This window comes from Rhincodon typus, chromosome 13, assembly GCF_021869965.1.
Source record: "Rhincodon typus isolate 14 chromosome 13, sRhiTyp1.1, whole genome shotgun sequence".
NCBI classification, from domain to species: Eukaryota; Metazoa; Chordata; class Chondrichthyes; order Orectolobiformes; family Rhincodontidae; genus Rhincodon; species Rhincodon typus.
In genome coordinates this window covers 4776858-4801168 of record NC_063344.1, presented here as the reverse complement: position 1 = coordinate 4801168, position 24311 = coordinate 4776858, and the positions used below count along the sequence as shown (strand labels likewise).

Here is a 24311-nt window from a genome sequence, read left to right as displayed (position 1 = left end):
AAACGTCAGCCTTCCTGCTCCTCTGCTGCTTGGCCTGCTGTGTTCATCCAGCTCTACACCTTATCTCAGGTTCTCCAGCATCTGCAGTTCCTACTATCTCTGAAACCTTTTGCTGTATTTTTTTTTTTTAATCGACTTGCCCTGCCAATCAGTATTTGTGTAAATGGAGACTGAGTCTAAAGGGGGTGGCACTCTGGCTCGGTGGTTAGCACTGCTGCCTCACAGTGCTAGGGACCCAGGTTCAATTCCAGCCTGAGGTGACTGACTGTGTGGCGTTGGCACATTCTCCCTGTATCTGCGTGGGTTTCTTCTGGGTGCTTTGATTTCCTCCCACAGCCCAAAGATGTGCGGGTTAGGTGAATTAGCAACAGCAAATGCAGGATTACAGGGATAGGGCAAGGGAGAGGGTGGGGTGGGTCTTGGTGGGATACTCTTTGGAGGGTCAATATGGATCAATGGGCCTTGTGGCCTGCTTCCACAATGTAGGGATTTTATGAAAATTCTCCTTATTTTTGAATTGTGCCCCCTGATTCCAGGCTCCCAAGCAGGAGAAACCAGGAGAAACACATTTTCTGAAGAAGGGTCTAGGCCCGAAACGTCAGCCTTCCTGCTCCTCTGCTGCTTGGCCTGCTGTGTTCATCCAGCTCTACACCTTGGTATCTCAGGAGAAACCTCTAACCTGCATCTACCCTATCTACATCCCTTCTAAGTATTTTGTAGTTCTCACTATTTTTGAAGCTTGAGAGAATACAGGCCCAGTTTTCCCAATCTTTCTTCATAAGAAAGTCCCACCCATCCCGGGGATAGGTCTGGTGAACTTTAAGACAGTAAGGACTGCAGATGCTGGAAGCCAGAGTCAATAGATGTGAAGCTGGAAAAACACAGCAGGCCAGACAGCATCCGAGGAGCAGGAAAGTCAACATTTTGGGCCAAAACCCTTTGTCAGGACCCTGTAAATGACTTTCGTGCTTCTTGGATGCAGTCTGACCTGCTGTGCTTATCAAGCTTCATATCTGTTGACTCTGGTGAACTTTAGTTGCACTGCCTTTGGCAATAATATCTTTCCTGAGATAAGCAGACTAAAACTGTACACAGTGCTCAAGGTGCTCACTCCTTGACTTAGTGACAAGCACTCCCAAGCCCTTTTGCTCATCTACACTTTCACCCTCGTAAATATACTGCACATTTGTTTGTCCTACCAAAGTGGTTAACCTTCCGTTTTTCCATATTGTATCCCATCTACATGTTCTTGCCCAATCTCACAACCTGTCCAAGTGCAGCTTAAAGTGTTTTACGTCTTCCTCCCAACACACATGCCAGCTGAAATTTGTACCATCTGCACATTTTGATATTAACTTGTTCCTGGGAACCAAATCAAATGTGTGGTGTGAACAGCTGGAACCCAAGTACTGATCCTTGTGGTACCCCACCAGCCACAGCCTAACAATGTGAGAGTGATCCATTTATTCCCACTGTGTCTTCTGTCCGTTAGCCAATCATCCATCCGTGCGAGTAGGGGACGACCTCTGCAGTGTGCTTTCATTTTGCTGACCAACCTCCTGGGGTGGGAGAGGGTGGGGAACCAAAAGCTTTCTGCAAATATAAAACGACTGCATCCATCAACAACCCTTTATCAACGTTCTTGTATAACCCTGAGAAAAGTCTGGTCTAAGGTTCCCTAGTCTCTTCCCTCGCTCCTCTCTTAAACAGTAGGGTCAAGTGTAAATTTCCAATCTGTGGGGGTCAATACCTTTCACTGTTTTACATGTGATTGTAATAAATCAGATAAAATAAATCCATACTCTATGGAATTTTGGAATATAATTACAAAAGCGTCAACTACCTCTAGCCACGCTCTGGGATGGAGATGAACAGGTCTCGGAAACTTATCAACTTGCAGCCCCATTAATTTTCCCCTGACAATAATAATCATTTCATTCAACTCCTTGTTCTCCTGATCCACTTGGATCTCTAATTCTGAAAGATACCTTGTATGTTCCACAGTGGGGGGGGACAAATGTAATTATTTAGCTGCTGTACCATCTATCGATTTCTAACTCTGGACCCACATTCAATTTAACAAAATGTTTCTTTCGTGTGTCTGTTGAAGCTTTTGCAGCTTTTTACGTATGTTGCTAGATTTGTTTGTAATCAATTCTTCCTTCCCTCATCAGTTTTAGTCCTTTTTGTTACTTTATAAACATCCCAGTCCTTAAATTTATGACTGGCTACTCTTCTTAAGCCTGATTTTAAATTTTGCACAATCCTTCATCTCCTTTGTTAGCCACAGTTGACGTTTGAGGTTTTGCCCCTTGAAGAAATGTAGAGTTGCTGTAAGCAGTGTAATAGCTTTTAAATGCTGTTCGCTGCCTGGGTACAGTCATATATTTTAATATACTTCCCAATCTTGCTCAGCCAACCTGTATCTCATGCCTTCATAATTTCCTTTTATTCACATTTAAAACCCATGTTTCAGATCTAACCAACTCCCTTTCTAACATAAGGTCGTAAAATGGTCTTGTGCCTAAAAATTATTTTATAAGATTATGGATTAGGCCTTTTTTAATTGCATCATATTAGTTAATTGAGTCCTCAATATTCTGCTGTAGAAAACTATCCCAAATGCACTCAGGAAATTTGTCCTCCGTTGTTTTAGTGCTCGTTTGGTTTACCCAGTCTGTATATAGATTCAAGTCCCCCTTGTTAACTGGACCACATGTTACACATGCCACAAGCTTCTCTCCTCTCCTGATTAATGCCCCACACAATCACACTATTAGGTGGTCTATAAATCACTCTAACCAGGGCCTGCTAACCCTTGCTGTTTTTGTTTCACTCAAGCAGATTCCACACGTTCAAATATGAGATCTCCTTTACTGGTGTGCTGATCCCATCCCTTACTATCATTGCAACTCTGTTTCCTTTTCCCTTTCTTGTCTGTCCTTCCTAAACTTTGAATATTCAAGGCTATTCTGTTCTCAGACCTGGCCACCATGCAGCAATAATACTGTAGTGGCAATTAGATCATACCCAAGTATCTGTGTTTAGATCATTGCATGCTGCACTCGCAGATCATTCAGTTGAAAGCCCTTAACTATGTCTTTTTGACATCATTCCCCATTCAAGGCCTACTCCATGATTAGTTTTGTTTCTTCTGTCTTCTCACTCCTTCACAGTTTTTCTATTTGCATCTTAAACGCCTCCAATCTGGGTTACCCCTCCAGTTCCCATCCCCCAACAAGTTGGATTAAATCCGACCCAATAGCACTTCCAAATCTCCCAGTACGGATATTTGTCACAGTCCTGTTGAGATGTAACCCATCCAGTTTGTACATGTCCCACCTGTTCCAGAACTGATTCCAGTGCTTCAGGAATCTAATGCCTTCCATCACCACCCCATTCAATTCATCAGTCCTTCAGTTCGTGTGTTCACTAGCACATGACACTGGGGGTAATCCTGAGATTACTGCTGGAGGATCTGTTTTTAAATTTCCTTTCTAACTCCCTGAAATCTGCCTTCAGGACCTTTATCCCTTTTCGAAACATAGAAACTAAGAGCAGGAGTAGGCCATTTGGCCTTTTAAGCCTGCTGCACCATTCGGTATGATCACAAGTGATCCTCTGTCTCAATACCATACTTACACTTTCTCTTTGTACCGCTTAATGCCTTTTAAAGTCTGAACATGTATCTGTCTCTCTTTCTTGAACAAAATTAAGAGGCATAGACAGTAGATTGTGAGCATAGGTTTAAGGTGAGGAGCAAGTGGTTTGGAGGACATCTTGAATTCTTTTTAACCGAGAGGGTGGTAGACATGGAAAGTGCTGTCTGAGAGGGTATTAGAAGCAGGTGCTCAACATTTAAGAAGCGTCTGGATAAGTACTTAAAATGTCAAGTGCAGGTAAATGGGATTAGTGCAGTCTGGTGTTTATTGGTAGTCATAAATATGATGGGCTGAAGGGCCTGTTCCTATGCTGAAATTGAGATTTCTGAGATTATGACTTGGTTTCGATAAATACTGTATGGACTTCAGTAAGGCATTTGACAAGGTTCTTCATGGTAGACTGGCTAGCAAGGTTGTATCACGTGGAATACAGCGAGAACTAGCCATTTGGATACAAAACTGGCTGAAAGGTAGAGGACAGAGGATGGTGGTGAAGGGTTGTTCTTCAGACTGGAGGCCTGCGACCAGCGGTATGCCACAAGGATCGGTGCTGAGTCCACTGCTTTTCATCATTTTATATAAATGATTTGGATGTGAACGAGGAGGTATGGTTAGTAAGTTTGCAGATGACACTAAGATTGTGGAGGTTCAGTGAACAGTGAGGAAGGTTATCTAATTATAACGGGATCCTCATCAGATGGGCCAATGGCCAAGGTGTGGTAGATGGAGTTTAATTTAGTTAAATGTGAGGTGCTGCAGGTAGATAGGATAGGATAGTGAGGAAGGCATTTGTATGCATTTTGTATGTTTCATTTCTCCATTTCTGAAGAAGGCTTTAGGCCTGAAACGTCAGCCTTCTTGCTCCTCTGCTGCTTGGCCTGCTGTGTTCATCCAGCTCTACACCTTGTTATCTCAGATTCTCCAGCATCTGCAGTTCCTACTATCTCTGAAGGCATTTGTATGCTTGCCTTTATTGGACAGTGCATTGAGTATAGGAGTTGGGAGATCACGTTGTGGCTGTACAGGACATTGGTTAGGCCACTATTGGAGTACTGTGCACGATACTAGTCACCCTTCTATAGGAAGGATGTTGTGAAATCTGTAACTCGTTTTTCTGAACCCTTTCAAGAATGTTGCCAGGGTTGGAGGCTTTGAGCTGTAGGGAGAGGCTGATTAGGCTGGGGCTATTTTCCCTGGAGAATCTCAAACTGAAGGGTGACCTGAGGTTTATAAAATCATGAGGGACATGGATAGGGTGAATAGCTAAGGTCTGGGGTGGGGAGTCCAAAACTAGAGGGCACAGGTTTAAGCTGAGAGGGGAAAGTTTTAAAGGGACCTAATGGGCAACTTTTTCACAGAGGGTGGTGCGTGTGTATGAAACTAATTCAGCAGGGGGATGGGAACCTGAATTGTAGCTCCAGTGTACAGGAGGTTGAGAGTAGTGAGGTCATGAATAAGGTTTCAAGGTCGCAGGAGTGTACCGGCAGGCAGGAAGGTGGTTTGAAGTGTGTCTACTTCAACGCCAGGAGCATCCGGAATAAGGTGGGTGAACTTGCAGCATGGGTTGGTACCTGGGACTTCGATGTTGTGGCCATTTCGGAGACATGGATAGAGCAGGGACAGGAATGGTTGTTGCAGGTTCCGGGCTTTAGATGTTTCAGTAAGATCAGGGAAGGTGGTAAAAGAGGGGGAGGTGTGGCATTGTTAGTCAAGGACAGTATTATGGTGGCAGAAACGATGTTTGATGAGGACTCGTCTACTGAGGTAGTATGGGCTGAGGTTAGAACCAGGAAAGGAGAGGTCACCCTGTTGGGAGTTTTCTATAAGCCTCCAAAAAGTTCCAGAGATGTAGAGGAAAGGATTGCAAAGATGATTCTGGATAGGAGCAAAAGTAACAGGGTAGTTGTTACGGGGGACTTTAACTTTCCAAATATTGACTGGAAACGCTATAGTTCGAGTACTTTAGATGGGTCAGTTTTTGTCCAATGTGTGCAGAAGGGTTTCCTGACACAGTATGTAGATAGGCCAACAAGAGGTGAGGCCACATTGGATTTGGTACTGGGTAATGAACCAGGCCAGGTGTTAGATTTGGAGGTAGGTGACCACAATTCGGTTACGTTTACTTTAGCGATGGAAAGGGATAGGTATATACCGCAGGGCAAGAGTTATAGCTGGGGGAAGGCAATTATGAACGATTAGGCAAGATTTAGGATGGAGAAGGAAACTGCAGGGGCTGGGCACAATTGAAATGTGGAGCTTGTTCAAGGAACAGCTACTGCGTGTCCTTGATAAGTATGTACCTGTCAGGCAGGGAGGAAGTGGTCGAGCGAGGGAACCGTGGTTTACTGAAGAAGTTGAATCTCTTGTCAAGAGGAAGAAGGAGGCTTATGTAGGGATGAGGCGTGAAGGCTCAGTTAGGGTGCTTGAGAGTTACAAGTTAGCTAGGAAGGACCTAAAGAGAGAGCTAAGAAGAGCCAGGAGGGGACATGAGAAGTCTTTAGCAGGTAGGATCAAGGAAAACCCTAAAGCTTTCTTTAGGTATGTCAGGAATAAAAGAATGACTAGAGTAAGATTGGGGCCAGTCAAAGACAGTAGTGGGAAGTTGTGTGTGGAGTCCGAAGAGATAGGAGAGGCACTAAATGAATATTTTTGTCAGTATTCGCACAGGAAAAAGACAATGTTGTCGAGGAGAATACTGAGATACAGTCTCTTAGACTAGACGGGATTGAGGTTCATAAGGAGGAGGTGTTAGCAATTCTGGAAAGTGTGAAAATAGATAAGTCCCCTGGGCCGGATGGGATTTATCTGAGGATTCTCTGGGAAGCTAGGGAAGAGATTGCAGAACCTTTGGCTTTGATCTTTATGTCGTCATTGTCTACAGGAATAGTGCCAGAAAACTGGAGGATAGCAAATGTTGTCCCCTTGTTCAAGAAGGGGAGTAGAGACAACCCTGGTAATTATAGACCAGTGAGCCTTACTTCGGTTGTGGGTAAAGTGTTGGAAAGGATTATAAGAGATAGGATTTATAATCATCTAGAAAGGAATAATTTGATTGGGGATAGTCAACACGGTTTTGTGAAGGGTAGGTCGTGCCTCACAAACTTTACTGAGTTCTTTGAGAAGGTGACCAAACAGGTGGATGAGGGTAAAGCGGTTGATGTGGTGTATATGGATTTCAGTAAAGTGTTTGATAAGGTTCCCCACGGTAGGCTATTGCAGAAAATACGGAGGCATGGAATTGAGGGTGATTTAGCGGTTTGGATCAGAAATTGGCTAACTGTAAGAAGACAGTGGTGGTTGATGGGAAATGTTCATCCTGGAGTTCAGTTACTAGTGGTGGACCTCAAGGATCTGTTTTGGGGCCACTGCTGTTTGTCATTTTTATAAATGACCTGGATGAGGGCGTAGAAGGATGGGTTAGTAAATTTGCGGATGACCCCAAAGTCGGTGGAGTTGTGGATAGTGGAAGGATGTTGCAGGTTACAGAGGAACATAGATAAGCTGCAGAGCTGGGCTGAGAGGTGGCAAATGGAGTTTAATGCGGAAAAGTGTGAGGTGATTCACTTTGGAAGGAGTAACAGGAATACAGAGTACTGGGCTAATGGTAAGATTCTTGGTAGTGTGGATGAGCAGAGAGATCTCGGTGTCCATGTGCATAGATCACTGAAAGTTGCCACCCAGGTTGATAGGGTTGTTAAGAAGGCGTACGGTGTGTTAGGTTTTATTGGTCGAGGGATTGAGTTTCGGAGCCATGAGGTCATGTTGCAGCTGTACAAAACTCTGGTGCGGCCGCACGTGGAGTATTGCGTACAGTTCTGGTTGCCGCATTATAGGAAGGATGTGGAAGCATTGGAAAGGGTGCAGAGGAGATTTACCAGTATGTTGCCTGGTATGGAGGGAAGGTCTTATGAGGAAAGGCTGAGGGACTTGAGGCTGTTTTCGTTAGAGAGAAGAAGGTTAAGAGGTGACTTGATAGAGACATACAAGATGATCAGAGGATTAGATAGGGTGGACAGTGGGAGGCTTTTTCCTTGGATGGTGATGGCTAGCCCGAGGGGACATAGCTTTAAATTGAGGGGTGATAGATATAGGACAGCTGTCAGAGGTAGGTTCTTTACTCAGAGAGTAGTAAGGGCGTGGAATGCCCTGCCTGCAAAAGTAGTAGATTCTCCAAATTTAAGGGCATTTAAATGGTCATTGGATAAACATATGGATGATAATGGAATAGTGTAGGTTAGATGGGCTTCAGATTGGTTTCACAGGTCGGCGCAACATTGAGGGCCGAAGGGCCTGTACTGCGCTGTTATGTTCTATGAGCTGCCAGAGGAAGTGGTGGAGGCTGGTACAATTGCAACATTTAAAAGGCGTCTGGATGGGTATATAAATAGGAAGGGTTTAGAGGGATATGGGACTAAGATTTATCTCGGGTATCTGGTTGGCTTGGGCGAGTTGGCCCAAAGGTCTCTTTCTGTGCTGTACAACTCTGACTCTAATAGACAAAAGAAAATTGTACAAGAGCTAAGGGACAATAAAGATTTTGGCATAAAGGTACAAGAACAATGTTTTTAACCTGAAAAACCCAATTCATCCTCCTTCACTTGGTTTTGTCTTTTCCAGGTTTATTCTCTGATGTTGCTGAAACTGAAAAGATGGCACAGGAAGTCCAAAGTACAGATGGTGTGTTCTTTGTCCCATCATTTAGTGGATTACAGGTAAATGTGCACAATGGATAGGTTGTTAGTTTTATCTGTCAGCAGCTGCAAAATCCTTGTAACTAATTTAAATCAGTGCAACATCTTGTTTCACAAATTTCTGTTTAGTATTGCGCTGTTTTAATGAATAAAATGTCATGGCTGATTTCAGACAGTGTTTAGTGATTAGTGTGTGTACCTCACTAGCTTTGACAAGCTTCTCTCAATACTTTTGATTAAGACAATGGGCATTGCTTCTAACTTGCATGAGTCTGCCTTCAACAAACCCTATACTCCCTTTGTTTGGTTAGCATGGCCAAAACTCAATACTAACATAACCGAATATGTCTTCTAACCCACATTCCATCTCGTTTTCTTTCCTTCTGCATGAGCCTGTGAGGTCCATGTGTGGCCATGACTTCTGGAATGGAAAGTGAACACATCAGCATTCCAGTCAATGTGTGGGGACCCTTGGAGTTATTTAAATGTCTGAATACACCAAATTATTAAAGCGCCAGTATTTTTACTAGTGTAGGATAATGAAACATTTAGTCATTGTGGTAAATAAAATTCAAGCTCCTTCAAGTTGCACTTCAAACAATAGATACTGAGCAAACAATCAGCACAATAGATTGACATTGAGGTACAATACTTTGGAGGTGTGATGTGGTAGAATGGAAGATCATGCTTATAAACATCTACACACTTGATTCTTTTTCTCAGCTGTTCATTCCTGTGAAATCTGCAGAGCGACAGGTTTGAATTTCTCCACAGGAGAAAGAGAGAACCAGGAAAAGGATTATACACTGAAACTTCTCAGTCCATGTGACTTGCTAGCACACCACACAATGCCTGAAAATCCCATCTCCTGTCTTCTTTGTCTCACACTGAGGGACTTGCCTGTGCATCACTGTTGCTGGGTCAACATCTTGGAATTTCTTATGGGGAACTGTTGTGAGAGCACCATCTGCAGTAATACTGCAGGGACTCTAGAAGGGCCAACTTCACAGGTTCAACAGGGATATAATCAATGTTCTAGGAAGGGTCGCTGGACCTGAAACGTTAACATCTGATTTTTTTTCCCCACAGGTGCTGCCAGACCTGCTGAGCTTTTCCAGCAGTTCGTTTTTGTTTCTGATTTACAGCATCTGCAGTTCTTTCAGATTTTGCTTGACATAATCAGTGTGGCCTTGTTTTCTGCATCCTGAGAGCGCCAAAGAAATCACAAGGCCAACAGACTGGAACATTTGTGACTCTTTAGCATACTGTAGGTGTTTCCTAAAATGAGCCCACTGAGGTGTTTTTGTTTGTAATATTTCGCTTCTTGTCCATTCACCGTGTGTCATTTAGGTCAGAGTGCGTGTTAATTATGGCCAGAAACCCAACCGTTCAGTGGTGTGGGACAGTCCTTTGTGATAGTGTAATGCACAGCCCGAGTCCACGAGTTGAAGAGGTTGATAGAGAGTTTCTCCAGCAGAACCACAGCTGCCCTGCAGTCATTTAATTGGCCATTAATAGACTTGAGGCCATTCTGCCCATTTGGGGCAAGAAATCCTGCCTTTTTAAGTGTGTAATCGTCTTGCCAGATCCTGGTGAGAGGTGTGGGGGGCCAAGTTTGAGAACATGAAATGGGTTGTATGCTGTCCCCTTGCCACAGTTATTACACCATAGAAAGAGGCCCTATGTCCCATCGTGTCCATGCCAGTTACTAAGCGTTCATCTATTCTATCCACTTTCCAGCACTTGACACACAGCTTTGTACACTGTGGCAAGTGCTCATCTAAATACTTAAATGTCTTGAGGGTTCCTGCCTCTTCCAGCCTTTTAGGGACTGAGTTCCAGATTCCTCTGGGTGGATAATGTCTCCTCAGATCCCCTCTAAGCTTCCTGCTCCTTCCTTAAAACTGTATTCCTGGTTGTTACCTTTCCACTAGGAGGAAAGATCTTTTAGTCCAATATGTGGGTGTTGCTCGTAGGCCAGCATTTATTACCCAGAGGGTAGTTAAGAGTCAACCGCATTGCTGTGGCTCTGGAGTTACTTGTAGACTAGAGCAAGTAAGGATGGTAGTTTCCTTCCCTAAAGGACATTAGTGAACCAGACGGGGCTTGTTCCTGATAACTGGCAATGTCTTTCTACCCTGTCTATGTCCCTCAGTTTTGTACACCATTGTATAAATTTATTGTTTGGGGTGGTGGGGCAGAGTAAGGAGTGAGGTCCCACAATCCTTGCAGCTGCCAGGCTGGTCACTTTGAGGGCCTGGTGGAATGAGGGTGCTCATTGTCCACTTAAGGTCTGCAATTGATCTACTGGCAGTGCCAATTCCCTCCCCGCTCTTATCCATAGATGCCATCCCTGCTATTGATAACACTGTGGTGCGGGCAAGGTAGGTGATAGACAAGCTGCCGTTTTTGGTTTAAATAAACCCCTGTCGCAAGTGTAACATCAGCACGCATGCACACCCACCACCCCCTGTGACACGCACGCAAACAAAATGTATACGCATACAAAGCCATCCTAATCTCCTGACTTAGGTTTACATTGGTTTTCAATGAGTGTGTCCCATTAGAAATAAAATGCATTTTCTAAATTGGAAAAGGAAAGAGAAGAAACATAGAATTGATGGTAATTATAGATAATGGGTGTGGTAAATCTCACTTCTTTTGACACATTGGGAACTGACCAGTCCTTTTTGCAAGATCACTGGGCAAAAACTGACTTTTTAAATATAATTTCAGTAATGAGTTAGAAGTGCATTTTCCAGCAATGTGTGATGTCATATGTTCTTTCTATCAACGTTAAAAGGGTCACTTTATCTCTCTCTTTCCCTCCAAGCACTGATCTGTAGTAACCTCATTTGTATATCTGCTTCCTTCAGTTTGCCTCATCATAAGCAGGTATGTCTTTAATCAACTAGATCCTCATTCCCTCCCTGAACCTTAATACGTTTTCACTCCAGTCCTTTGACCAGGCTTAGTCAGTCAGTCTAGTTTTTAAACATTTAGTTCATGAGATGCAGTTTTCCCTGGCTAGACTGTTTATTACTCAACTACCCTCTGGGCAATTACAGATAAGAGTCACCTACATTACTGCAGGTTGAAGTCATTTATAGTCATTTGATTTCCTTTCCTAAAGGACATTAGTGAACTACATGTGTTTATACAACAGTCGACACTCGTGGGCTGTGGACTTCTCTGACTGGCCACTATTTATTGCCCATCACTAGCTGCCGTTGGGAAGGTGATGTTGAACCTCTGCAGTCTGTACTGCTGTAGGTAGACCCGCAATGCCATTAGGGAGGGAATTCCAGGATTTTGCCCCAACGACGCTGAAGGAACAGCAATGTATTTCCAAGTCAGGGTGGTGAGTGGCTCGGAGGGGAACTTGCAGGTGGTGGTGGTGTTTCCCTGTATCTGCTTCCTTGTCCTTCTAGATGGAAGTGGTCATGGGTTTGGAAGGTGCTGTCTAAGGATCTTCTGTGAATTTCCGCAGAGCATCTTGTAGATGGTACTGCTCCTGGCACTGAGTGGACAGAGTGGATGCTTATAGATGTGGTGCCAGTCAAGCAGGCTGCTTTGTCCCGGATGGTGTCAAGCTTCTTGACTATTATTGGAGCTGCACTCCTCCAGGCAAGTGGGGAGTGTTCCATCACACTCCTGACTTGAGCCTTGTAGATGGCGGACAGGCTTTGAGGAGTCAGGAGCTGCAGTCTTCCTCGCCACTAACCTGCTCTAGTAGCCACTGTTTGTCATGAGTCCAATTGAGTTTCCAGTCATTGGGTTTGGAAGGTGCTGGGTGCTGTCTGAAGATCCTTGATGAATTTCTGCAGTGTATCCTGTAAATGATGCACACTGCTACTGCATGTCAGCGATGGAGAGGGAGTGGGATTTTGTGGATGTGCTCTTTGATGTCGAAAGGTGCTATGCAGATGTTATTTGTGTGCAGGCCCCGTGCCTGCAGGAGTTGGGATTTATTAAAACAACATTTGTTGATTTGCAAACATGTAAACTTCATCTTTATAAAATGGAAAAGTCAGTTGTTTTAAATGTCTATGCAGAAACTACCAGCAATACAAATCACTTGGTCGCCATGACAAAACGTGACAACCTTGTGACCATCTTAATAAATAGCAGGTGTCTTTTCTCTAGGGTGGGGGATTTCAAGACAAGGGGGCATTTTTTAAGGTGAGAGGAGAAATGTTTTTAAAAAGGACATGAGGGGCAACTTTTTACATAGTTGTTCGTATGTGGAATGAACTGCCATGAGGTGTGGTGGATGCTGGTACAGTTACAACATCTAAAAGACATTTGATGAAGTACATGAATGGGAAATATTTGGAGGGATATTGGCCAAGTGCAGGAAGTGGGACTAGCTTTGTTTGGGATTATGGTCGGCATTGTTGGACCGCAAGGTCTGTGTCTGTGCTGTCTGACTCTTAACAATCGCACTTCCTTTATAAAAAAAAAAAAAAGGATCATAAACTTTATTGGGTCTAAATAGCTACCCCCAAGTAAATATCTCAATATAGAGTCCTTCTGAAATGCAGGCTTAATATCACTAGCTAATAAGCGATTGCTGAACCTTTATTATTTATGTTGAGCTTTGCGACTTCAGAAAAAAATAAGTCCACTTTGGGAGAATGTTTTCCATTCCTGGATGGAGCTGTCCAACCCCTTTTGTTTTTAAAAAAAAAAAACAAAAAAAAAATTGAGCTTTTGATTTGTCACAAGCAATCCCAAGTGTTAGAACTTTCACTGACTTTTCATTATTTTGATTCTTTTATTAATTTTGAATTGAACTGAAAATGACTTGTGGACAGCTTGTGGTAAAAGGCAAAGAACTTACCAAATGAGCTTTGTTTGTGAAGCCAGGCCTGGAGGTTAATTGCAGACTTGGCCTTGATCTAAAAATGTTCAGACGGACAGAAAGAACCCAGGAAGAGCATTTGTGTTGAACTAGATAGCAGAAGTTGGCTGTTAACTAGGTCAGTACCTGCAAATTGGATCCGGCAAGTCTGGAGGAGACACTGTGCTCCAGCAGATGGCTGTTGGTAAATGATAACTGCGGCATCGGGATGAGTCTATCAGGGTGGAATCGGATTAAAGTTTGTTTTTAAACTGTTTGTTTTATGAGAAATGGTTCTGGATTGTTCCTGAGACAGCATGAAGACTTAAAAGCTCTCTGCCTAATCTGATACACCAGCTTCCGGAAGTCTAAAGAGTAGAAAGCTGAGTTTGAAAGTATTGCTGCTTTTGCCCGGGTGAACTAAGAAGGTGACCCTGATCATCAATGTTTCTGAAAAGTGACCAAGAAGTTCCCATTTCTGCCTGTGAAATAATACTTGAAGGACATTTAAGTAATCTAGCCAGCTTTGTTGTTTGCCTTTATTTATTCCTTTTAACTGTGTTTGTCTATCTTGTGTGTGAATGGGGGATGAAAAAAATGTTTGAGGTTTGAAGCACATTAAACAACATGGTAAGCTGGTTAATATTCTCTCTCTGCTAAAGTTATTTTGTGTCTCATAAATAATTGCATCTCTTGTTTAAGATACAAAACTGGTGTCTGGAAGTTTAATTTTTCACAAAGCCTTGGATTGGCTATTCAAAATAGTTCTAGTTAGGAACCATCGGAGTGATTATTTGGGAGTCTTTTAATTTGACTGTGTTACATATCCAAAATTGAAAGACTGGGTTGTAACACAGGAGAACTGGTCATATAAGTGTTAAGTAAGACAATGCCTCACTGATTTTTATCTTTTTTTTGGAACAAAAGCTGCTCATCAATATGAAGCCTCAAATTTACTTGCAATTTACTATTGTATTCTGACTTCAGCACCTGGCTTTCCCTTGTTTCAGCACAGATCATTAATGCTCAGCCATGTTAGCAGCTTAATAACCAAAACAGAAATTGTTGGTCAACTTAGCAGGTTTGGCAACATCTGTGGAGAGAAAGCAGAGTTAACGTTACAGGCCCAGTGACTCTCCTTCAGTGTAGTAACTTAATATGCGGTCTTAACATTACCCCATTAATTATTCAATGGAATCATTGCTATATAAAACAGGAGGACTGTGGATGCTGTAAATCAAAGACAAAAATAGAAATTGCTGGAGAAGCTCAGCAGGTCTGGCAGCATTTGTGGAGAGCAGTTAGAGTTAATATTTCGGGTCGAGTGACCCTTACCCAGAACTCCAGGAAGGGTCACCTGATCCGCAGTGTTAACTCTGATTTCTCTCTATAGATGCTGCCAGACCTTTTCTGTATTTTGTGTATTTTAGTTCTTTGAGGAATGAATAACTCTGCATCATGAAATTTATGCGTTTTATTTGTCTGTGGTCTTAGAATGGATTACTTAGAACTTCGTAGTAGGTTGAAAGCAGGAACCCACCTTTATGGTTTATTTATCACAATTATTTATTCACCTGTCCATCAAAATCAACGAGGGTATGGATGTTTTGCCCACAAATATCCTCGCTAACATAAAGCAAGTGAATATCCTGTTAATCCTCATTTTTGCAGCATGGTCGTCAGGAGCAACTTTTTTTTTTCAAATCCGTACTCCAAATGATTTTCTGTGGGTTAAAGAATTACTTTCAACTATTTTGCACAGTAACTATCATCCCTTTTAATAGCTGATAGGACTCTATATTAAACATTTTGAATGGTTTGGGTGTGTTTCTGTTTAATATTTGCCAATAAGGATGTAGAGATCCAAATGAATGGAAGGAAAAAGATGATTTTATAGCACAGAAATGTTAATAAAAATAATTACAGCCTGCCTTGGAAATTAAAGAATTAGGCTTGCTGTGCATTAAAACGCTGCTTTCAAGGTAATGTTTTTGTAATGCAGTTTGCCCTATAAAGCAGCATCATCAGTTTACAGACAAAGTTCAGAATCCAAATTATTCATTTACTAAATAAAGTTGACTTATCAAATGTTTCTTTGCAATGGTGGCTTCATAAAAATAGCAAATAATTGACTTGCCTGTGCTATTTATTTTGAGTTTCAAAAGTGGAGAGGGAAAAGCCGCAGAAAACCTTTCCCAGTCGAGTTGCATTTAAATGACTGCCCAACATTAAATTGGATTTATGGTATAGCTGGCAAAATGTTTTGTTTCAGCAGTTTCTCAGTTTGTCCAATTTCCCATCTTCATATCTGAAGCAAAATTACAATCCACTTTAAATGTTAACTGCGAATGAGCTCACGGTTTTAAGACAGTGTAACTTAAGCAGAGTATTAAGTTACTTTTAACATTCATATTTAACATGTTTGTACAGTATGTAATTCCATAAGCATGTTGGTCACAATTCTCATGTTATTGCATGTCTGTTGGGCACTTAGTTTATAATTCTTTTCTTAATTCTCCTCCTAACTTTCTTAATTGGAGAAGAAATGAATCGGAAAGTGCCCGGACCCACTGATAAATGATTATTTGTCATTCATGAGCGTTGTCATCAATTTGCAGTGAGATTTTTTTTGGGCTGTAACTGCTGCCTTGTTTAATGTCCAAGTGTAAGCATTGTCTGCAGAAGAACTGGATATTGATCAGCAGTAATATCCCTACTATGCTACTTTCCTTTTGCTTCCCTTGCTAGCATGTGAACACTCGGACTATATTATGTTGGTCCAAATGTTGCCCTGACTGAGCTTGATATGGACCAATAGCCAAATTTGAGGCTTACCTTGCTTTTAATACCTCAGTGGCATATCAAGTAACACATTTACCCACTAATGTACTGTAGAACATTGCGTTGCAGTTTCTTCTGCTGCTCAATCATGTACGTTATCATGATTTACACAACTAGCTATAAATGGATTGCTGAGAACTATTTAATAATGTGTGGATTGTATATAAATGAAACCACCTTAATTCTCAAAACACTGAGAATGCATAACATTTTAAACTGACCCACCCTGTAAATTACAGAAGTGACAGCCTTTATGAAAAGACATAATTTTCCTCCTTTCTTTTATGCTGCCTTTCACTGTCTTCTGTAAGTCATTTTTTAAAAAAAAAATTTGATAATCCAAAATACTTTATGTACAGTGAGTTGTGTATTTCTGTTAACGAAATAAAAATATGTTTTGTTTTGGTCAGGCTCCTTTAAATGATCCTAATGCTTGTGCGTCATTTATGGGACTGAAACCTTCAACAACCAAAATTCATCTGGTGCGAGCAATACTGGAGTCCATAGCCTACAGGTGTGTGGTACAGATGTGGTCCATATATTTGTTTGAATACTATATCATGCAGTTAGTTGATGAAAATATTACTATCTGTGTTCAGACAGTTTGCCCCCTCGTTCTACTGTGTACGCTAACAGATTGTAGAGAAGATGTTAGACTTGCATTGTGCAAAGACTTGTACAGAGATGTTGGACTTGTACAATGAAACTGAGCCAATACATTAGAGTTTTTTTTTACATGTATAAATTCTAGGTTTTGTTTTTGCACATTCTCAGTTGCAGACGTGTCCCTGGTATCGTGGCTAGCTGATAAGTCATTTCTAAACCCAAGAACTGTAAGCTTGAACCTCCCCTCTATAGTGGACAATTGTCGGTTCATGGCTGGTGTACTTGCTTGTATTTATGGTGAGCTACATTTCCGGAAGGATAAATAGTTGACAAGGCAACCAATCTGTAGAAGAATATATCCAGCCCATACACACTGAGCACCAGTGATGGTTTTGGTGGGTTCCTGTGGTTCCAGTGGTCTTGATTCCCGAGGGGCAAATGCACGCTGTTCCACTTAAATCACTTGTCTCCGGTTACAGTTTAGGGTTTCGCTGATTTTTTTTTTTGGGGTGGGGGGGAGCCATGTTTCACAAAAAGACCTTATTCTCTAATGTCCACCTTCCTCCTCAACCGATAATTCCCCAGCACCATAGTTGACAGGGCCCTCAGCTGGGTCTGTACCATTTCTCACACTTCAGCCTTCACCCTTCACCCTCTCCCTTCCCTCCCACAATAACGAAAGGGGTCCCCCTTTTACTCACCTACCGTCAAATCAGCATCCACATCTCGAGGATCATTAGCTACTATTTCTGCCACCTCCAGTGGGATGCCACCACCAGACACACATTCCCTCCCCTCCCTTGTCAGCCTTCCACCTGGACCATTCTAAGACACACTGGTTCACTGCTCCTTCATTCCCAACATTTCTCCCCACCCACCCCCACCACCCCCAGCCCTTTCCCCTGCAACTGCTGAAGGTATAAACCTGTCCGTTTACTTTCTCCCTCCTCTGTATCCAAGGGCCCAAACACTCCTTCCAGGTGGAGCAGCACTTTACCTGCACTTCACTGCATTCACTGCTCACAACATGGTCCCCTCTACCTTGTGGGAAAGAAGCGTAGACTGGGAGACCACTTTGCAGAACACCTATGTTCTGCCCACCAAAAAAAAAAGACCGAGCACCCAGTTGCCTGCCACTTTGACACACCACCCTGTTCCCTGGCCAACATCTGTCTCAGGCTTGCTGTAGTGCTGTAGCAAATCTCGGCGCAAGCCGGAAGAACAGCACCTCATTTTCCATTTGGGAACTCTACAGCCTTCTGAACTCAAAATTGTGTTGACGATTTTGGGGTTTGAGCCATCTTCTCCCATGCCCTTACCACAACCCCCACACACCAGACCTTGTTATGACATCGTCTGCTATTACAAACTGTCCATTGTTAGCCACTAATAGGCCTCATTAGCAGCTATTTGTTCTCCCAGGCTGATCATTATTCACTCCTTTGCCTGCCTAATGGTTCTTCTTAATCTTTTTGAGCCCAATATCCACCTTATCATTTGCTCCTTATCCCATACTACCACCACCACCCTCCACCCCCAACAAAAGCCTGCATAAAAACCAACTTCTTTCTAGCTACGCCCATCAGTTCTGAAAAAGGACACGAAACATTACCTCTGATTTCTCTCCATGGATGCTGCTGGACCTGCTGAGAGTTTCTAGCAGAGATAGTAGGAACTGCAGATGCTGGAGAATCTGAGATAACATGGTGTAGAGCTGGATGAACACAGCAGGCCAAGCAGCATCAGAGGAGCAGGAAGCCTGATGTTTCGGAAAGGGTCTAGGCCTGAAACGTCAGCCTTCCTGCTTTGATGCTGCTTGGCCTGCCGTGTTCATCTAGCTCCACACCTTGTTATCTGAGAGTTTCTAGCAATTTTGTTTTTGATTTAGATCTTCATTCTCTGTAACCTCTAAATTTTCTGTAAATACCTCCTTGATTTCTAGCAGCAGAATCTGTATGAGCTCCGTAAATTTGCAACAATTGTATTTGTATATTCAAGTTGCATGTAATTCTTTTTTTTTAAAGCACTTTATATTTCAAAGATATATTTGTTCTTTTTTTGTTTCATTTAGGAACAAACAACTTTATGACACAATGCTGAAAGAAATCCATATTCCTATTACGTGCATCAGGTATCTGCCACTTCACATAAATGAACGTTGCGATAGTTAAGTATTTTGCATTAATTGAAATGCTGGATTTTATAATTAACCAGAGAAATCTCAGATAGCAGTGGTGGGAATGATAGCTAGCGTGGTCAAGTATCGGCAAAATTTTCCTGACAAAGTATGAATTATGTTTATATCATTTTGTGCTGGTGAACTGTTTTTCTTGTTCTTGCATACAGGGCAGATGGGGGTATATGCAGCAATCAGTTTGTCATGCAGCTTACTACAGATCTGCTCGCTTGTGATATCGAGAAACCGAAACGTGTGGATATGTCCAGTCTCGGGGCAGCGTTTTTAGCTGGCCTTGCAAATGGTATGTCAAAGATATGCAGCTTTTCACTAGTCGCTTTGTTTAGAGAAAATATTTTCAATTATTTTTAGAAATGACTTTTTTATTTGTAACATGGCTCTCTGTTTGAGTTCTTCGTATGACAGCAAAGTTTGAGGTTGTTTGATTTTAGAAACTTCTTTATGAACATTTGAAAATAAGTGCCTTTTAAATTAATATATATATTCCCTTGCTCTCAAATTTATCTACTTTAAAGTTTCCGTGCACCCCTCTCTCCTTATCTTTTAGTTTATTGTTTCTTCAGTGTCGTCATAGCTTTTCGAAGTTAATGTTGCCAGTGTTGGAGGGTTTAAGCTATAGGGAGAGACTGAATCGGCTGGGGTTGTTTTCCCCTCAAGCATCAGAGGTTGAGGGGTGACCTTAATAGAGACCTTAATAAAAGAAACCAGCTCGGCAAGCCAGCCAACCAACCTCAACACCCGCAACCCGAGCTACAAATTTACTCCAAAACCTTCGAGACCTTAATAGAGGTTTATAAAATCACGAGGGGCATGGATAGGGTGAATAGCCAAGTTCTTTATTCCCAGGGGTGCAGGAGTCCAAAACTAGAGGGCATTGGTTTAAAGTGAAAGAGAAGATTTAAAAGGGACATAAGGGGCAACCTTTTCACGCAGAGGGTGGTGCATGTAGGTCAATGTTTACAGATGTAAATAGTGCTGTTACGTCAAAGGATATCATTATCTCGACCTCTTCTATTCTGATGTCCTTGATGGTGTTGAGGAATTCTTGGGAGGAGAAGATTTATAAAATCATGAGGGGCATGGAGAGGGTGAATAGACAAGGTTTTTTTCCCCATGGTAAGGGAGGGCACAGGTTTAAGGTGAGAGGGGAAAGATTTATAAGGGGCAACTTTTTCACGCAGAGGGTGGTGTGTGTATGGAATGAGCTGCCACAGGAAGTGGTTGAGGCTGGTACAATTACAACATTGAAAAGGCATCTGGATGGGTATATGAATAGGAAGGGTTTAGAGGGATATGGGCCAAATGCTGGCAAAAGGGACTGGATTAATTTTTAGGATATCTGGTTGGAGTGGACGAGTTGGACTATAGGATCTGTTTTCATGCTGAATAGCTCCATAACTCTAAATATCAATCTATTATAAAGTGAGTAATTGGGCACTGTATTTCCAGTTGTCCAGCAATGAAACTGAACGAATGTGCTTGAAAATAACTTGACCCAATTTTTATTTAAAATTCTTAAGATTTCTCTTGATCTTTGTTCTTATATTTATCCCCTTGATAACGAGACAAAGATCATAAATAGTGGAGAATCATGGGCACAGATTACGCTTCTGCCCTGGCACAAAACTTTGAATATCCATACACGATGGATTTGTATCTTTATTAATGAAGTGTATTGATTTTTTTCTGTACTTGTTGATAGTTAAACCTTTTTTCTTAAACTTGTTGCAGGGTACTGGGGCAGCAGAGAAGAACTGAAGACTATAAGATCTGTGGAAAAGATTTACAAACCACAAGATGTGTTACATGACTATAAATCCATAATAGAAAACTGGGAGCTGGCTGTGAGCCGATCCATGCACTGGTACACTAAAACAAAGCAGGAGTGAATTTTTTTTACTTGAATAAAGGATGGCACTGACAAGTTTTCTCCTGTAAATGTTCCAGGTACATGTTTGTATATGACTCCCATTGATAAAGACTCATGATTTATCTGAAGGGAGAATATGAGAATACTGTGAGCCTTGTTTTCAGTTTTGTAATAGAAATAGCTATTGGAAACACTTACTAGTATAAACCACTTGTGCCTGCAATAATTCATATTGAAACAAAAAATTCACATTTCAAGATATTTTAAATGTTCAAATCCTTCCTGGCACCCTAGGAAGCCAGCTTGCATCTCAATAGGTGTGAAAATGATAATCTATAATTTTGGTGGATTGTATCAGGAATGCCTAGCACTGCTGATCCTTGAGCCTCTGACTAATTGATTTGAAAGTCATGTGCACTCCCTCCTTCCCCCAAACCCCTCTCCCGGCCCCCAACCCTGCTTATCCTGTGTGTTTAGGCTGCTTTAATCACTGAACCTTCTGGTACAGAAGAGTCTTTTGAAAATATCAATGATCATTTCATGCCCAGAGTTGAAGATATGACTTTGCTGAATTAGGAAACAACCTAATTCTGATCTCCACTGAAATGAATGTAAAAGGGAAAAAAAAGTTGGTTTCTATAACAGGTGGCCAGTCACAACTTTAATGCACTTCACAAACACTTCACTGGTGTTAGGTGATTTGTGATATCCTAAGACAGTGCAAGACCTTATTAAAATGTAAGTCTTTTGTTCTTGGGCAGGAAGTCAACTTTCTACCTCTAAATATTTTAATCTGGAATAAATAATTGTGCTTTATTACTACTACCTGAAATATAAAATATCTACAGAATGGCACTTTAAAATTACCGATGTGTGCCTTATTAGACTTTTTAATTGTAGTTGCTTGCATAGAGGTGCAGGTTTAGACTGACTTCAAAATGTAAAGTAATTTAAATTAAACAGAACAAAGAATTGTGAGCTCTTGAAATGTTTCTTTGCGGAGTTTCAATGCAGTACTTTGGAAAATATTTAAGATACTTAATCTTTTAATTGCTCAAGTTGTATCTACATTTCTAAAAATGTCTCATTTTTAACTGGTTAACTCACCTTCAAAACAATTGAACTCTAGTTGCTTATGAAGCTGACGCTTAAATGGTCTTAAGCAAATCCAGTACTGAATTTTATAGTCTAATCTTGGAGTTATGAAGCTTGTTTGAAGCAGTTGCTTAACCATTTCCTCTTGTTCTCATTACACTAAACATTACCAGTACGTGGCCAGTATCTCAAGTGGATTTTGGTTCAGTTACAGTCAGTACATTCCAGTTAAATCACTGCTCTGCCTCCATTAGGATCTTGTATGTAGCTCCAGTGATAGTCGTGTGTAGTATCACAGTAAATGCGGCTGTCTCAGCAGATGATGGGGCTTGGACGTGCAAAATTATTTCACTTTGTACTTGATCGTTGATTGCATTCATTCCATTGAGTATTCTGTGTCAGTTGAGCCATTATTCCCAAATTCGAAGATAAGAGGGCTCATTTCAAGTTGCTGTTGTGCAGCTGTTATTTCAAAAACACCAAAAGAGGTCTGCAAACAGGTACCTACCTTAGAGATTTTCTACCAAGAAACACCATCTCCTCTTAGAGCTTCGGTGCATCAAATATTTTAAGCACAAAGGATCAAATTCATAGTTCCAATAAATAAGCTAAAGTGACACGTGTTTGTCTGAGTCAACGTGCAATGGCAAAGGTAAAGACTTCTAAATACAACAGGGGTGAATTCTCTTGCATTTTATTATTCACTTTGTTTCTGTTCTGAAACTGCTAATTAGTGCAAGAATGTAAAATGTGCTCTCAAGTCATCAGGAAATGATGCTAACAGCCTCTTGTTTCCATTCGTGACACTGCTCTATAGTAAGTAAGATCCAAAATCAATACAGCAAAGTTACCTCTCCAACGTTTAAACATTAAGTGATTATATTTGGAGTAACAGGTATTATTATGTCCAACTTGAGATTTCCATCTGTTTTTAAAAAGTAAACCTAGTATTTTATCAGAATTTCCACTAAAATTGATTTGTGTCCAGTTAAATTGCACATCTAATTCACAAATGGATTTTTTAGTTTTAGAAATGACATCTAAACTATGATCAGATGTACTCTATCAACCATATTTGTAAGCTACTTTCAAAGCTTCTGCAATCTAACCTGGGTACTTCATCTGTTTAAAAAATGCTATTGACAAGTTACTGTTTAATAAATAATGCTATCTGTCCTGTCATTTTATTTTGTTATGCATTAAAGTGTAAATAAACATTGGATATTTTCATGAATTAAAGACTTATTAATTCTTTTGAGTATCTTGCATCCTTCTATCCTTAAAATTTTGAAGTTTGGAATTATCAGTGTTCTAGGGTTTTCTGTGAGAAGGTAAAAGATTAGGATTAACAGTAATTGAGCTGTTTATTCAGTCAAACAAAAAGGAACAAGAGTAGGCCACTCAGCCCTTCAGGTCTGCTCTGTCATTCAATGAGATCGTGGCTGATCTGATTTTATCTTCAACCCTACGTTCCTGCATATCCTGAATCTTTCACCCACTTGATAAACCAGAATTGATCTACCCACATCTTTTTAAAAATGTTTAAAAATTACGCATCCACTGCCTTTTGAGGAAGGGAATTTCAAATTCATGAGATGTGGGCACCATTTTTTTTAGGCCAGCATTTATTGCCTATCCTTAATTGCTCTGGCAAAGTTGGTAATGAGCTGCCTCTTGAATTGCTGCAGTTCCTTTGTAGGTAACACCCACAGTGCCATGACAAAGGGAATTCCAGGATTTTGACCTCATCAGTGAAGAAATAGGATGCTTCTAGGATGGTGCATGCAGCTGATACCCTGCCCTAGATGGTAGAGGATGCCAGTTTGGAAGGTGCTATTGAAGAAGCCTTGGTATGTTATATATTTGTAAATTAGCATATTAGTAAACTAGATAACTTTGTACCTGAGGAACTAGTCGTAGTAACTGGCAGTGTCACAATGTGAAAGATCGAAGCAACTCTGACATTTGTAGTTAGAAGAATGAAGACTAATAATCTGGAAGTATTATTTTAATTGTGAATTTCATTTTTGGGTGTCTATATAATCAAGGGAAATGTTTTGTAATAAGTGATTTTAATGTATAGGACATTCTCTTTTATTCAAACAGGGTGTCACAGTCATTCTTAAGGGCTAAGTTACCTGTCACATTGTCCCTTTTTGAAAATATTGCATGCTGTCCATTCATTGTTTTCCAATCTGTTAGTGAGCTTAATACCTGCTGAGATTACCATGAACGATTCTACTCCCCCTCTTCCCCTGACCTATGGTGACCCTCAGGTTAAAACACCACCAGTTGTCTGTCTTTAATGAGAGAGCAGCCTGATAAGAACATGGCAACTATAGCTTTTTAACCATTCTCTTTATATTTGGGGATTTGAGTGGCTGCACCATAGATGTTCTCTTTTTTTCCTGCCACTTCTGGATATCTGCTCTGCTTTGAACAGCAGCAAAATGGTTGCAGTGCTATTTGTCAGAGATAGTAGGAACTGCAGATGCTGGTGAATCCG

At 41.3% G+C, this 24311-nt stretch overlaps 1 protein-coding gene across 1 annotated transcript in view; it reads left to right on the top strand.

Annotated features, from left to right (window-relative positions):
• The window catches only part of gk5 (glycerol kinase 5), a 78594-nt gene extending 55555 nt beyond the window's left edge, over nucleotides 1-23039 (top strand). Inside the window, exons 7-11 of the mRNA XM_048604484.1 lie at nucleotides 8238-8374; nucleotides 16448-16551; nucleotides 18715-18774; nucleotides 18990-19123; nucleotides 20572-23039. Coding sequence (XP_048460441.1) covers nucleotides 8238-8374; nucleotides 16448-16551; nucleotides 18715-18774; nucleotides 18990-19123; nucleotides 20572-20729 — 593 coding nt within the window. The 3' untranslated portion in view covers nucleotides 20730-23039. The remainder of the gene's footprint in view (nucleotides 1-8237; nucleotides 8375-16447; nucleotides 16552-18714; nucleotides 18775-18989; nucleotides 19124-20571) is intronic.
• Nucleotides 23040-24311: the final 1272 nt, after the last annotated feature.